This window comes from Silurus meridionalis, chromosome 23, assembly GCF_014805685.1.
Source record: "Silurus meridionalis isolate SWU-2019-XX chromosome 23, ASM1480568v1, whole genome shotgun sequence".
Taxonomy (NCBI): domain Eukaryota; kingdom Metazoa; phylum Chordata; class Actinopteri; order Siluriformes; family Siluridae; genus Silurus; species Silurus meridionalis.
The window spans coordinates 19,096,578-19,110,301 of record NC_060906.1 but is presented as its reverse complement, the minus strand read 5'-3'; the positions used below and the strand labels follow the sequence as shown (position 1 = coordinate 19,110,301).

The window sequence follows — 13,724 nt, the reverse complement described above, 5'->3', positions numbered from 1 at the left end:
TGCCCTAGATTTCATACATTAAATCTCTTCCAGTCTTCCAGTTATAATCATTTCATGATAATGTAGTGCAAAAAAAAAAAAGATTATATATATATATATATATATATATATATATATATATATATATATATATATATATATATATATATACTATAAAATACTGTCCTCTTAATATTTTAAAAAGAGGTTTAGCATAATTTCTTTTGAGAACTGGAAGACATGTTTGTTTACTTAAGTTATAGTATTGAGCAATTAATTTATGCCACACAAATAAAACTGAATTGAATTTAATTGGGATAAAAGACAACAAAACGCATGATAAGAACGTAGGCCACTTTTAACTATCTGTTAATAGTGTATGCGAGGTTTCAGAAAAGCTGGAATGGGCAGTTTATCAAGATTTTCTAACAATTCATGTGGAGGCAGTTGAGACAAGATTTTCTGCATAGCTATGAGATAAAGTGTTGCAGGAATTCTCCCCACTAGAAGGTTATACTGCTCCTCTCCCAGAACTGTGGACCAGAACAGTTGATACTCTTTAAGTGTGCTCTTCATTTTAAATTGCAACTTAGGCATGAAAAAGAGCAGATTCTCAATGCACATTCTGGAAGCCCGAATACACTCAATGGCATCTTTATCCTCTTTGTTGGTCCAAAGTTTCTTCAATAGGAGATCCAGTGGTGTCATTCCATTCTTATCCTCAGCTTGTGGTGAAGCCCCATTTCCCAATAATATTATGACGGTATGTGGTTCTAAAAGCTCACATGCCACATGGAGTGGAGTTCTGCCACCATTTAAGTTTTTGAACCCACACTGGTTTATGTATAAGCACAGAGAAGGTGTTCTATGAACCACCTGAAGGATAGAAGCTATGATGTCATTCCTGCCATAGCGGATAGCCATTTCCAGGTGTGAAGCTGATGGTGGAAAATAGGTGAATTGATCTCCTGGCATTGCAAGAGCAACGTCTGAAAACTGTTCCAGCAAGTATTTTGCGTAATATTGGTTTCTGTACATGATGGCATAGAGAAGCGCCTCGGATGGGGTGTAAGTCTGTTGATGGATGTTTTTTTCCCAGTGAAAAGTATTCAGGTTTCTCATTTCTTCCAACATCCACACAGGTTTGTGATCCCTCACTGCTTGGTAGAATAAGTCTGAGAGGAATTTGCTTTCATTGCACGTGTCGTCCATTTGTCCAGGCTACACTAGCTATATCCAGAGAACGATGAACACCTTTAGGTTGTCAGCATTAAATGCGTCATAAATATAATATAATATAATATATTGGTATATAATATATTGTTGTTATAATATAAACAAACGTAGAAAATACCGAATAGATCACGTTGTACCCTATTTTACAATGCTCCTAAATCCACACCAAATCAAACTCAGTCTATTTTTATCTCGAACACGATCACAGTGATGTTGAGGAGAAGAATGATAAGGATGGTGTCACACCACTTTCTTATATACGGAAGTGTCCGTCGCAAGGAATGCGTTTACCCGTTGCCATGGTGACGCTGCAATGTCACAGTTGGAGATCTGTGCTCATACAGCCACATGCGCGTTCTAATGTATATGGACGAATTAAGCCAGCCGCATCTTGAAAATACACGGTTAAGACAGTCGCACTTTGTTTAGGGTTGCGCGTCTAATCGTGCACTTACGGTATTGGTGGTTTAAGCGGTCAAAATAGATGTAAAGACGCTTTAAACTGTTTCCTTTATAAAAAGACAAAAAACTAATCTCAGTGCATTTTCAATCATGTTTCACATTCAAACACTCATAAAACATTTTTCTTTATAGGTTTGCTAAATCTGTCAAATAATTCTTCTTTACAGTGTCCCTGTCTATTACTCTGTTAAAATTCAACTGATTTTACTGTGGAGTTTTGGAGAAAAGTAAAGGCAAAATCACTCAAAACATCAGTGCATTTAAATCATGTTCCATATTCCAGCACTCATAAAACATTTATCTTTATAGGTTTACTCAATATTTTAAATAATTCTTATTAAAGGTGTCCCTGTCTATTATTCTATTAAATTTCACATATTGCATTTAAAAGAATGGAACATGCAAGTGTCCCAAAAACGATAAAAGACTAAGTGTTTCCAAACTTTTACAAGGCACTTTAACAACTTTAGTAACATCTATGATTTTGTTCACTGTAACAAATTAATAATCACACCAGACCCTGAGAATGAATGCTTTTTAAATGACAGGCTCATGTGTGCAATTTCACTCCTTTTTCTTCGTGTCTCTGCAGTCTTGGGGAAGGCAGACCACTCTGTGGCGCAGAAAGAGTGTCATGGCCACGTCACGGCTCTTTTACTGGCTTCTGAGTTTAGATGGCTGCCACGCTCATGGACAAGTTGAAGAAAATCTCAGAAAGATGCAGCTCCTTGTGTGGATAATGTTTCTGTACACTACTAAATTCAAAAAGAATTTTTGTCACCATCTAAGCGTATTAATAGACAGTTTAAAATGTATTTAAAAGAGAAGGGGAAAGAGAACTGTATAATCAGTGAAGTGTTGAAATGTTGATTTTTATTAGATGTTTCTTTTAAACTAAAGACACATCCAGAAGTAAATATTCCACCATGGGAAGCCATTAAAAGTCTCAATGACAGTTTTAGTTTTTAGTTTCACTTTCACTCTCACTGCTGCTGCTGTCACTGTCGTCCCGAACATCAGGCACATTCTCTATAGTCTCCTGTGTTTCTCTGCTTTCCTCCTGCTCGTCTCTTGGCTGTGTGGGTTCAGTAGATTCATCCTTTTCTGCCTCTTGTTTCTCCTGATCCTGGTCCTGCTGTTGCTGCTTCTTCCACATGTGGGCCATGGACAGCAGCTTTGGTTGATTGGCAGCGTCCTCTGGGAAGATGTAGTCGTAATATTCTTCCCATCCAGCGTCCGTCTGGAGAACGAATTAATACACAGTCAGAGATCAGATCAAAGTTCACATGTGCCTTCAATGTTGAAAAGGGCCACATAAATGAAATGGTCAACATGCACTATTTTGGATTTTTTGTTTATTCAATCAAAACGCTTTTACTGTTTCAAAATGAACCGTTTATTCATTGTGATATTAAAATCTGTCATGTTAAAACTCCATAATCTGGACTATGAAATGCTACACCACAAACTGTGTTTCTTCCTACTCACCCGTCCTCTGCTATTTGTGCATTATAACATTTTATTATTTATAGTCTTCACAAAAAACAGTAAATTATCCAGCACTGTGTGATGTACCTTTTTGTTTGGAATGAGATCCAGACATGACTGATACACCTGCCTTGTTCTTTTAGGGTCCTGTCAGGAAACCAAACCAGCATGTGGTTACAACTTTCAGTGCACATTTTACATGCAAAGTGTGTGTGTAAGGGTCAATATTTATAATGTGTCTGATTCAGTTAATTTCTAAACCAGGGATGTAACCACTTCAAATAATATTATTATATACATATGAAGTTCAATTTTAACATTCAGTCAGAAAATGTACATAACCATAATTTACAATAACTAAATGTGTTTATGTATACAATAAATTCCCATATCATTTGTTTAAAGATTTCATAGAATATTGTGTGATCTCTTATCTTAAACTCCTTCTCGTATTGAAATCGCCTTTTGCTGATGATGACGTACTCAATTCCTCTCTGCTCTTCAAACTTCTTCTCAAACACTGTGTAGTTCTTGAAAGCTGCTGGGCCTGCTGTTTGGGGATTCAGTCGAGTGCGTACTTTCAGATCACCTGAACACCTGAATGCTTGAACTTAAAAAACACAAGCATACACTCTCGTCATGATGGAAAATCGATTTGACAATTTTAAAGGCATTATGATATTTTACCGATTTCAACTACAAAAGCCAGAATAAATACACTGTATTATTTACTGTATTACTTGAGCAATGTAATAGTGTATATCCTCAAAGTGAGCAAATTTGATCCAGTTCTTCACTTCAGGGTGGACTATCACAAGTGCAGAGAAGTTGAGGACCACAACTAGATTTGAGTTCAAAAACCAAAAGTAGTAACAAATAACACAGTAGTATATGGCTTATTGAGAACCACAAAAACATTAATGGGATTAATATCACATGCAATACTCTGATTCTAATTTTGAAATGAACAAAATTATTCACAAGTTTTCTTTGTTTTACTGAACCTAATGCCACAATTTCTATGCAAACACTTTCATTAGTCATATTTAGAAGTAAACTTTGTTCAGTTTTTCCCTGATCTGATCACCTCCTGCTTGTTATCACTGACCTGAGTCTTTTCATTTTAAGCTCTAAGTCAGGGGGCCAACCAGTCAGAGACAGATAGCCACATTTTTGACTGTGTTACCGCAAAGAGCCACATCATACACATGGGCACACATGAACATCACCCATCCCTTCCTCTTACACACACACACACACACACACACACACACACACACACACACACACCTCTGCTCACCCAGATTTATTGTAAATGTCACACACCAACATAATGACAGAAATTGACTCCTACAGTTGTAAGACCACAGGACAATCATTTTCAACAATGAACATTGTGTGCACTGTCTCACACACAAACTCTCAGTTTAACCAAGTCCACAAACAAAAATATAATAATTTACAATAGCGTTTGTCTTTTACTATGCATGTTACTTAGTGGTACTTTTGGCATCCTTGCCTTGAACAATCCCCTTCAAATCTGCCTCGTATTCCGTTGTTGCCACTCGAAGCAATTCTTTCACGTGTGTCAGTCAGAACAGATCAATGCTTTGATTTCACGTGTTTCAGTGTAGAAAACAAGGACTTTGTTTGTTTGTTTTTTAATGTGCGTGTTCATTTCGCTTGAGTTCAATACGGTATTTTCGTCAAATGCGCATGTGCGTGAAATGAATATACCGCAGGGGTGGGCAATTAATGTTTACAAGGGGCCACATGAGAAACCTGAATTGTGTCAGAGGGCCACACCAACGATAATATTTTAGGCATGCACCGAAATGAAAATTCAATTTAAAAGGCAATGAAATCCATAATTTTTTGTGTTATGCCTTTTGCCTCGGCACCATCACTGGAAAACTTTCCTGCCTTTTCAAAAACGTCCACTACAGACGGAGTGCGCATGCTCGGATTGACTTTACTTTTCTGCGCCGCGTTCTTCTCATATTTAGAAGGAAATCGGGATGTTTGGATTTCATGTGATAAATTAAACTCGATTTGGAGAAACTCTTTGCAGATACACCCCCCTCTTGAAATTTCAGCATTGCATGTTTTGCAAATCGCTCTCCGCACACCGCAGACATGTTGCTCTTATCCAGATAACCGTGTGCTGCTGCGCTTTTTTATTGCGTCATTACAATTGTGTTTCTGCCGTGTTGTTTCGGTGATTTAGGTATTTCCGAAAATTCTCGGTGCATCCCTGTAATTTATGATTGGCCTCATGCCAAGGTCTGATATACCGCAAACTTTCCCAGTAAAGGCAAGCTCATTTAAGTCTTAAAAAATACCGTATTGAACGTAAGCAAAGCGAACACGCACATTAAAAATCAAACACACAAATATCGATATGAACGTAAGAGCCGCATGAAACCAGCCAAAGAGCCGCATGCGGCTCGCGAGCCGCGGGTTGGCCACCCCTGCTCTAGGTACTGATCAGCAGACTGTTCATTACTCTCCTGAACAGTGATGCAACTCCTAGTTCTTACATCCCAGGATCTAGAATCATGTATAAAGCTCTCGAGATCCTGATAAGGTCTCTGTAGGGTTTATTTTAAAGGAAAAAAGCTTAAATTAATTCTAAAAACAGGCACATATTTGTTTTTACATCCCAAACACGAGCACTCTGGTATATATTTTTCGTAAATATCTCGCCTAACTCGAGTAGCAGCAGAAATCAGCCAAAACACAGACAGGTCGCTTACCACATCTCATGCTTTATTCTTCTGGCAACATCGTTATTTGCTAATCAGAAAATCACTTAAATTAGCAACAGAAATAATAAAAATAATCATGGGTTTTGCACACATGCAGTACTCATGAAAAATGCGGCGGCAGACTGTTTCCAAAATGCTGCTCTGCTCTTAAAGGAGCTACAACATATTTCACCTGTTACACAGCGTTCAAACACCTGCAGCCTGTAGTCTGCTACATTCACCATGTAGATGTATTTGTACCTGTGATCATATCCAGACCAACACCAGGTCAGTACCATCAAACAGAAAGGATCCAATAATTAAACCATAGGAAATATTTATACCGGTGATCAGGTGTACTAATAGGATCATTATAAGTCATTGATCTTCCCGTTCAGCTACAACAAGAGCAGATATTTATAAACAAAGATATTTATAAACGTTAAAAATAGATGATTTCAATCAGACATTTAGGTGAAACCTTGTCACTCAGGACAATGGCCGCTTTAGAACGAGGGCGTCCTGGTGCGCTTTTACGTTTACCTGAAGTACCGTATTATCTGATTAAAACCGAGTGTGTCTACACGAGAAAAGCGATAAAGACAAATTAGTCTGGATGCCAACAATTACTTACTTAATTTGGACTCACCCTGTTGGACCCCCCCAACACGCGAGTAACAGGCAAGTTACCATAGCAACAAAACAAACAGAGAACGTTTTTAACATCGTTGCTCCATCCGTCACAAATCACAATCGAAACGTTGTCGACATGGTAAGCCTAAAATATCCCACTTCTCCGCCAGGCGTCCAGATTACGATATGTCTTTACCGCTTCTCTCATGTCCATACACTCTGTCTAAAACAGATAATAATACAAGTGTGAATACGGTACTTTTGGTAATCGTTTAATGTTCTGAGTGAAAAGGTGTCGCCTCAGTGTCTGATTTAAGGGCTCCGGTAATTCCACGGTATCATCATTTTTTAGTTCTGTTTTATCTAACCTTAAAAAGTATGTTAGTCATTGTGTTTTGACAGCTCAGTGCTTTAAAAAAGGCGCTAAAATAAATACTTTAGGAGTGGACATGCACAGTATCATCACAACGCTTTTATTATTGTTTACTTCATTGAAATGGTCAATATGACATCACAGGTGGAATCACTGGTCACCTAATGACATGTCAGATATTCACCCTCACCCCATACATACTGTATAGACCCCATACCCTTATTTATCACACAGCTATTTATTGTAAATTGGCTTCTGGACTTCTGTTTAGATGCCAACTGCATTTCATTGGCTCTGTACATGTAACTTGCACAATGACAATATTGTTTAATTTGATCTAATCTAATCTAATCTAATCTAATATGTAATTATTTGAAAGAAGTTGTATTGATAGCTGTGTTGGTTAACAAGAACACTGCCATGTCTTCCTGTACCAGGTGAAGAATAAAGCCCCGGCCGAGGTGCAGATCACAGCTGAGCAGCTTCTACGTGAAGCCAAGGAACGTGAACTTGAGCTTCTTCCCCCTCCACCGAAACAGAAGATCACTGATGAGGAGGAGTTAAATGATTACAAATTACGAAAACGCAAGGTAAGATGACAAAAGCCTGGGTTTTTACTTTATAGGGTTCCTGGTTTACTTCATCATCCTCCTGTTTCACTATTAATGATCTGATCTACAGGGATTTGAAGACAATATCAGGAAGAACCGGACTGTCATCAGCAACTGGATCAAGTACGCACAATGGGAGGAAAGTCTAAAGGAAGTACAGAGGTATGACACTTTTGGATATATATTATTAATAATGCTGAGTTGAATGAATTATGGTTCAACTTTCTTTAATGTTTCTGATGTTTTGGTTAAAGAGCTCGGTCTATCTACGAGCGAGCGTTAGACGTGGATCATCGGAATGTCACTCTGTGGCTAAAATATGCCGAGATGGAAATGAAGAACCGTCAGGTCAATCACGCTCGCAACATCTGGGACAGAGCCATAACCATCCTACCCCGAGTCAACCAGTTCTGGTAATCGTTACACTTCATTTCCTATAGTTTAATTATTGGATCCTTTCTGTTTGATGGTACTGACCTGATGTTGGTCTTGATATGTTCACAGGTACAAATACACTTACATGGAGGAGATGCTGGGGAACGTAGCAGGCTGCAGGCAGGTGTTTGAGCGCTGGATGGAGTGGATGCCAGAGGAGCAGGCCTGGCACTCGTACATTAACTTTGAGCTGCGCTATAAGGAGGTGGAGAAAGCCCGCTGCATTTATGAAAAATATATCCTTACCAGAGTGCTTGTGTTTGGGATGTGAAACAATTATGTGCCTGTTTTTAGAATTAGCTATTCTATATTTATTTATTTATTTTTTTGTAAAGAAACACTTCACAGACTGTATCGAGACCTTGAGAGCTTTATACATGATAGATTACATCCTGGGATGTAAGAACTAGGAGTTGCATCACTGTTCAGGTAGAGTAATTAACAGTCGGCTGATTAGTAATTAGAGTGTAAAATTTTAAGATTCAGGTCAGTGATACCAAGCAGGAGGTGATCAGATCAAATGCAGAGAAAAACTGAACAAAGTTTACATTTAAATATGACTCATGAAAATTTGACTGAATGGAAAACAAAACATCAAGCTGCAAAATTTTTTTGTTCTTCAAACAAACAAATCAAAGCTAAAATTAATTTAACTATTGATATTGTCTGCTCAAATGTTCAGATTACAATTATTGTTCTAGGACAGTGCATGTGAAACTTCGTTGTCCGTTTGGTGTAATCATTTGTGTAATATCTTGTACTTGTGTATTGTTACAAAGTCATATTAGAATTGAATAAGCATTCATATTGTGCCTCACAAAATTAGCTGGATAAAATTTGCATGTGATCTCAGTTCCATAAACAGTATTGTAGTTCTCAATAAGTCATATACTACTGTGTTATCTGTTACTACTTTTGGATTTGGAACTTATATCCAGTTGAAGTCCTTAACTCCTCTGCACTTGTAATGGTTCACCCAGACCCGAAGAACTGGATCAAATACGCTCGCTTCGAGGATGCACGCGGCTACATTGCTCACGCGAGAAAAGTGTACGAGAGAGCCACAGAGTTTTTTGGTTTGGAGAATTTCGATGAAAACGTCTACCTGGCTTTTGGAAAATTTGAGGAGAAACATAAAGAGGTAATTTCCTGCTAAAATTTCTTCACTGTACAAAGTCAGTCTGTAAATGTGTTTCAACTTTGCTGTTTTTAGGTTGAACAGTGAATCTTAAACGTTTTTTTATTTTGGCTTTTGTAGTGCTTATCGAAATCAGTAAGATATCGAAGTGCGTTTTACTTTGTTAAATTGATTTTCCAACATGACGAGTGTATATGCTTGTGTGTTTTCAGTATGAGCGTGTTCGGGCAATCTATAAGTACGCACTGGATAGAATCCCCAAACAGCAGACCCATCAGCTTATCAAGAACTACACAGTGTTTGAGAAGAAGTTTGGAGACCAGAGAGGAATCGAGGACGTCATTGTCAGCAAAAGCAGATTTCAGTACGAGGAGGAGGTTAAGGTAAGAGATCACACAATATTCTGTAAAATATTTAAACATATGATATGGGAGTTTATTGAACATTTGAACATTTGGTTATGTGTAAATTATGGTTATGTAAAATTTCTGACCAAGTGCTAACATTTTACTTCATATGACTATAATAAGATTAATTAAAGTGTAAATGTCTCTGGTTTGGAAATTTTACTGAATCAGACACATTATACATATAGACACATTACACACATCCTACAGTATGTATGGTATTTAAAAGAAATTAGAAAATTTCTAACCCTGTTCTAAATCAACCTTTTTTTAAATACTATGTATGTACAATATTTATTTGTCTTTTGTCTCTGTGTCTTATTTCAGAAAAATCCACACAATTATGACGCCTGGTTCGATTACCTGCGTCTGTTAGAGAGCGACGCAGACGTGGACACGGTTCGAGAAGGGTACGAACGAGCCATCGCCAACGTTCCCCCTATTATTGAAAAGAGACACTGGAGGCGCTACATTTACCTGTGGATCAATTACGCTCGCTACGAGGAGCTGGAAGTCAAGGTGAGACCTAATACCTGGCACTAAACTACAATGAGGTTTAGTAGAATTTCAATGTGTAATGTGTACGGGTGTAACAGTACACAACATTCACACTACGGTTTGCTTCTCGGTTTTAAAGTCACCGTATAGTTCAATTTCAGTAGAGTTTGAGGGAAGAAATGCAAAACAAAATTGCTTGTCTTTTTTTTATTAACGTTCTTTATTTTTAAAATTTGTGAGCATCAGCAATTTACATTTTTTTTAATAATTTTAAATAAAATGCCTGCTGGGTGAAAGAAATAAAAAATACATAAAAAAAAAAAAATATATATATATATATATATATATATATATATATATATATATATATATATATATATATATATACATAAATACATAAAATGGAATTTAATCTTTATTATATTGATTAAATTGAGTTTACAGTAATCCCCCATTTATCGCGTTGGTTACGTTCCACGTGAGAAAACTCATAATTTAGTTTTATGCATGCACAAAATCAATGACTTCCTGTCGTTGCCAACGTTTTTATGACCATCGAGATATATAGATATTTACTCGGTTTAATCAATATAAAAATGTATTGCAATTTTTTATTCTATTTTATTTGTATATATTTTATTTTTGCGAGTGCGAGGCGAAGACTAAACAAACTTGTGGTCTGCCATTTAATATGTTTGTGTGGGAACTTGCATTCGGTACACATGTGCACTGTAGCGAAAGGGTTCTGTACGAAAAAGTGTACTGTTACACCCCTAGAAATGTGCTCTAAAAGTTTTTATCAAACGCTGGTTTTGTTTTCTGACAGGACCCTGAAAGAACAAGGCAGGTGTATCAGGCATGTCTGGATCTCATTCCTCATAAAAAGGTACATCACACAATGCTGGATAAATTACTGTTTTTATGAAGAATATTAATAATAAAATTTTATAATGCACAAATAGCAGTAGTAGGTTTTAAAGTCATTAAAGACAGTATTATACCACAAAATTTGCGCCTTCTAAAAGTTTTTATTTATTAGGAAATGACAGTTATAGTTTCATGCTTTTATGAACATTTCTAATGTTTTAAAATGTCTATATTTTTATCAATTGTATTAAAACAGCTGTTATTAACAATCATAATCCAAGTATTACAGCTCGTCTGTTGTTTATAGACCTATTGATTTATGTTGTTTTAATCTTGTTTATAGTTCACCTTTGCTAAAATCTGGCTGTTGTACGCCAACTTTGAAATTCGCCAGAAGAACCTGCAGAACGCCAGACGATGCCTGGTAAATGTCACCATCCTTTAGTATATGGTGTATACACCATCCTTTAGTATATGTTAGTAAATGGTTCAGCTTATTAAAACTGATTAAAATTCCTTGCACACTTTGCAATCACAGGGCACAAGCATTGGAAAATGTCCGAAGAACAAGCTGTTTAATGGCTACATCATGCTGGAGCTGCAGCTCATGGAGTTTAACCGGTGCAGGAAGCTTTACGAGAAATTCCTTTTGTACTGCCCGGAGAACTATACCACCTGGATCAACTTTGCCAGGCTCGAGATGTCCCTGGGAGAAATAGAAAGGGCGCGGGCCATATATGACCTGGGCATCAGTCAGCCTCGTCTCGACATGCCAGAGGTATCGCCAACATGTTGTGTTCACTTTTAAACACTGCTTTATATTTCACCTACACATTCCTGTGTTTCTAACGCATTGTTTCTATGGAACCTTTGCAGGTGCTCTGGAAGTGTTATATTGACTTTGAAATTGAGCAGAAGGAGTATGAGAACGCACGTGGACTTTATAAGAGGCTCTTACAGCGCACACAGCATGTCGAGGTAAGATTATTCTTCTGACATAAGAGCTCTAAACACATCTGTTATGTTCCTCTTTTTGAGTCTAGGGTAGGGGGCGCAACATATGGTGTTTCTGTGATGGTATTTGGAAGAAAAGGGACATAAACGAGACCCAGTTCTACTTTCCCTTGTATAATTCAACGTTACATTAGTTATAAGCAAGAAAAAAGTTAAACAAACAGCCAGAATAAATGAGCTAAAAGCAGTGCAGTGGAGAATCACAGAGTTGGACTCAGTGACGGTGCCAAAACAAACAACAAACAAAAAAACTTCCCTGCTTATGTACATTGTAACCTGTCCAAAAATACAGCTGGTGGCACTCGCCTCTAACCCAAGTGTGTCTATACAGAAAACTTCTACCAGTGTGGGGTGGGGGTTGGGTATGTAGAGATGCGCCCAAACTACCTGTATACACAGCGCCTTTTAAAAGTGATGAGGACAGATGGTAAGCTGTGTTGATGTACAATTGAGTGAAAAGATATAAAGAAAAGAAAAATCTTTGCTATACACTGAGGGGGTAAATTACAGACAGGGGGCTATTAATCGCAGAGTAAAATTTCAGGTTCCCACTTCTCTTGCTCTCCTCTCTCTTCTTCCGTGAAGTGGTGCTTTAATTTTAATTTTAATTTCAATATTTTAATATCAAGCGATCTTCTCGTTAGTGTGCAGGTTAAGACCATCTGTTTTTGTCTGTCGTGTGCAGGTATGGAAAAGTTATGCACAGTTTGAGCTGTCGATGGAGGATGAGGAGCGACTGCAGCGGTGCAGGCTGGTATATGAGAAAGGAAACCGCAGCCTGCGCACGAGTGAGAAAAAGGAGCAGAGGTTCATGCTGCTTGAAGCCTGGATGAATTTTGAGCAGGAGTTCGGCACCTCGGCCGACAAGGACAGAGTGAAGAAGCTCATGCCCAAGCAGGTGAAGAAGAGGAGGAAGCTTACAACAGAGGACAGGGTGAGTAGGAGGAAACACAGTTTGTGGTGTATCAATTCATAATCAAGATTACGGAGTTTTAACATCACAGATTTTAATATTACAGTGAATAAACGGTTCAGTTTGTAACAGTAAAAGCTTTTCAGATTGGATAAAAAAAATGTATCCAAAATAGTGCATGTTGACCATTTAATTTATATGTGACACTTTTCAACGTTGAAGGCAGAACTTTAATCTGATCTCTGACTGTGTATTAATTTGTTCCCCAGACGGATGCTGTTTGGGAAGAATATTACGACTACATCTTCCCGGAGGACGCTGCCAATCAAGCAAACCTCAAGCTGCTGTCCATGGCCCACATGTGGAATAAGCAGCAACAGCAAGACCAGGAACAGGAGAAACAAGAGGCAGAAAAGGATGAATCTACTGAACCCACACAACCAAGAGACAAGCAGGAGGAAACCAGAGAAACACAGAAGCCTATAGAGAGTGTGCCTGATGATCGGGGCAACAGTGACAGCAGCAGTGAGAGTAAAAGTGAAACTAAAAACTAAAACTGTCACTTTTCTTGACTACCCATGGTGGAATATTTACTCCCGGATGTGTCTTTAGTTTTGAAGAAACATCTAATAAAATTCTTCAACACTTTACTGATTATACAGTTCTCTCTTCCTGCTCTTTTTGATACATTTTAAACTGTCTATTAATAAGCTTAGATGGTTACACAAATTCTTGTGGAATTTAGTAGTGTACAGAAACATTATCCACACAAAGAGCTGCATCTTTCTGAGATCTCCTCCAGCTTGTCCATGAGCTTGGCAGCCATCCAAACTCAGGAGCCACTGAAAAAGCCGTGACGTGGCCATGACACTCTTTCTGTGCCACAGAGCCGTCTGCCTTCCCCAAGACTGCAGAGAGACGAA

At 37.9% G+C, this 13,724-nt stretch overlaps 3 protein-coding genes across 4 annotated transcripts; 1 reads left to right on the top strand and 2 right to left on the bottom strand.

Annotated features, from left to right (window-relative positions):
- Positions 1-282: 282 nt before the first annotated feature.
- LOC124377019 (ankyrin repeat domain-containing protein 9-like) lies at positions 283-1,391 on the bottom strand. 2 transcript variants are annotated; one of them, XM_046836282.1, is made up of 2 exons: positions 1,334-1,391; positions 283-1,209 (listed from the first exon to the last, which is right to left on the bottom strand). In XM_046836282.1, exon 2 carries the CDS (start codon positions 1,189-1,191, stop codon positions 349-351), a length of 843 nt encoding a protein of 280 aa, XP_046692238.1. In that variant the 5' UTR covers positions 1,192-1,209; positions 1,334-1,391; the 3' UTR covers positions 283-348. The 2 variants fall into 2 exon arrangements, with proteins under 2 accessions (XP_046692238.1, XP_046692239.1); XM_046836283.1 differs by having other exon boundaries at positions 1,353-1,368.
- Positions 1,392-2,533: 1,142 nt separating this feature from the next.
- Positions 2,534-6,078, bottom strand: LOC124377023 (crooked neck-like protein 1). Its single transcript, XM_046836286.1, has 4 exons — positions 5,922-6,078; positions 3,600-3,775; positions 3,253-3,312; positions 2,534-2,917 (listed from the first exon to the last, which is right to left on the bottom strand). Exons 1-4 carry the CDS (start codon positions 5,929-5,931, stop codon positions 2,636-2,638), a joined length of 528 nt encoding a protein of 175 aa, XP_046692242.1. The 5' UTR covers positions 5,932-6,078; the 3' UTR covers positions 2,534-2,635.
- Positions 6,079-6,674: 596 nt separating this feature from the next.
- Positions 6,675-13,451, top strand: LOC124377017 (crooked neck-like protein 1). Its single transcript, XM_046836280.1, has 14 exons — positions 6,675-6,684; positions 7,356-7,508; positions 7,600-7,691; positions 7,784-7,942; positions 8,034-8,200; positions 8,927-9,105; positions 9,315-9,485; positions 9,837-10,028; positions 10,834-10,893; positions 11,218-11,298; positions 11,413-11,652; positions 11,751-11,852; positions 12,574-12,822; positions 13,071-13,451. The coding sequence occupies exons 1-14, from the start codon at positions 6,682-6,684 to the stop codon at positions 13,353-13,355; spliced, it is 2,133 nt and encodes a 710-aa protein (XP_046692236.1). The 5' UTR covers positions 6,675-6,681; the 3' UTR covers positions 13,356-13,451.
- The last annotated feature ends 273 nt before the right edge of the window (positions 13,452-13,724 follow it).

Bases quoted from the DNA above. Each gene is read 5' to 3' on its own strand.
- LOC124377017 (XM_046836280.1), top strand. The intron at 11,299-11,412 runs GTAAATGTCACC...TTGCAATCACAG, and splicing joins AGAACGCCAGACGATGCCTG to GGCACAAGCATTGGAAAATG. The intron at 11,653-11,750 runs GTATCGCCAACA...GAACCTTTGCAG, and splicing joins CTCGTCTCGACATGCCAGAG to GTGCTCTGGAAGTGTTATAT.
- LOC124377019 (XM_046836282.1), bottom strand. From the start codon at position 1,191: ATGGACGACACGTGCAATGAAAGCAAATTCCTCTCAGACTTATTCTAC.
- LOC124377023 (XM_046836286.1), bottom strand. The intron at 3,313-3,599 runs ATAAGAGATCAC...GTTTCCTGACAG, and splicing joins AATACGAGAAGGAGTTTAAG to GACCCTAAAAGAACAAGGCA. The intron at 2,918-3,252 runs GTACATCACACA...TTCGTTCTCCAG, and splicing joins ATCTCATTCCAAACAAAAAG to ACGGACGCTGGATGGGAAGA.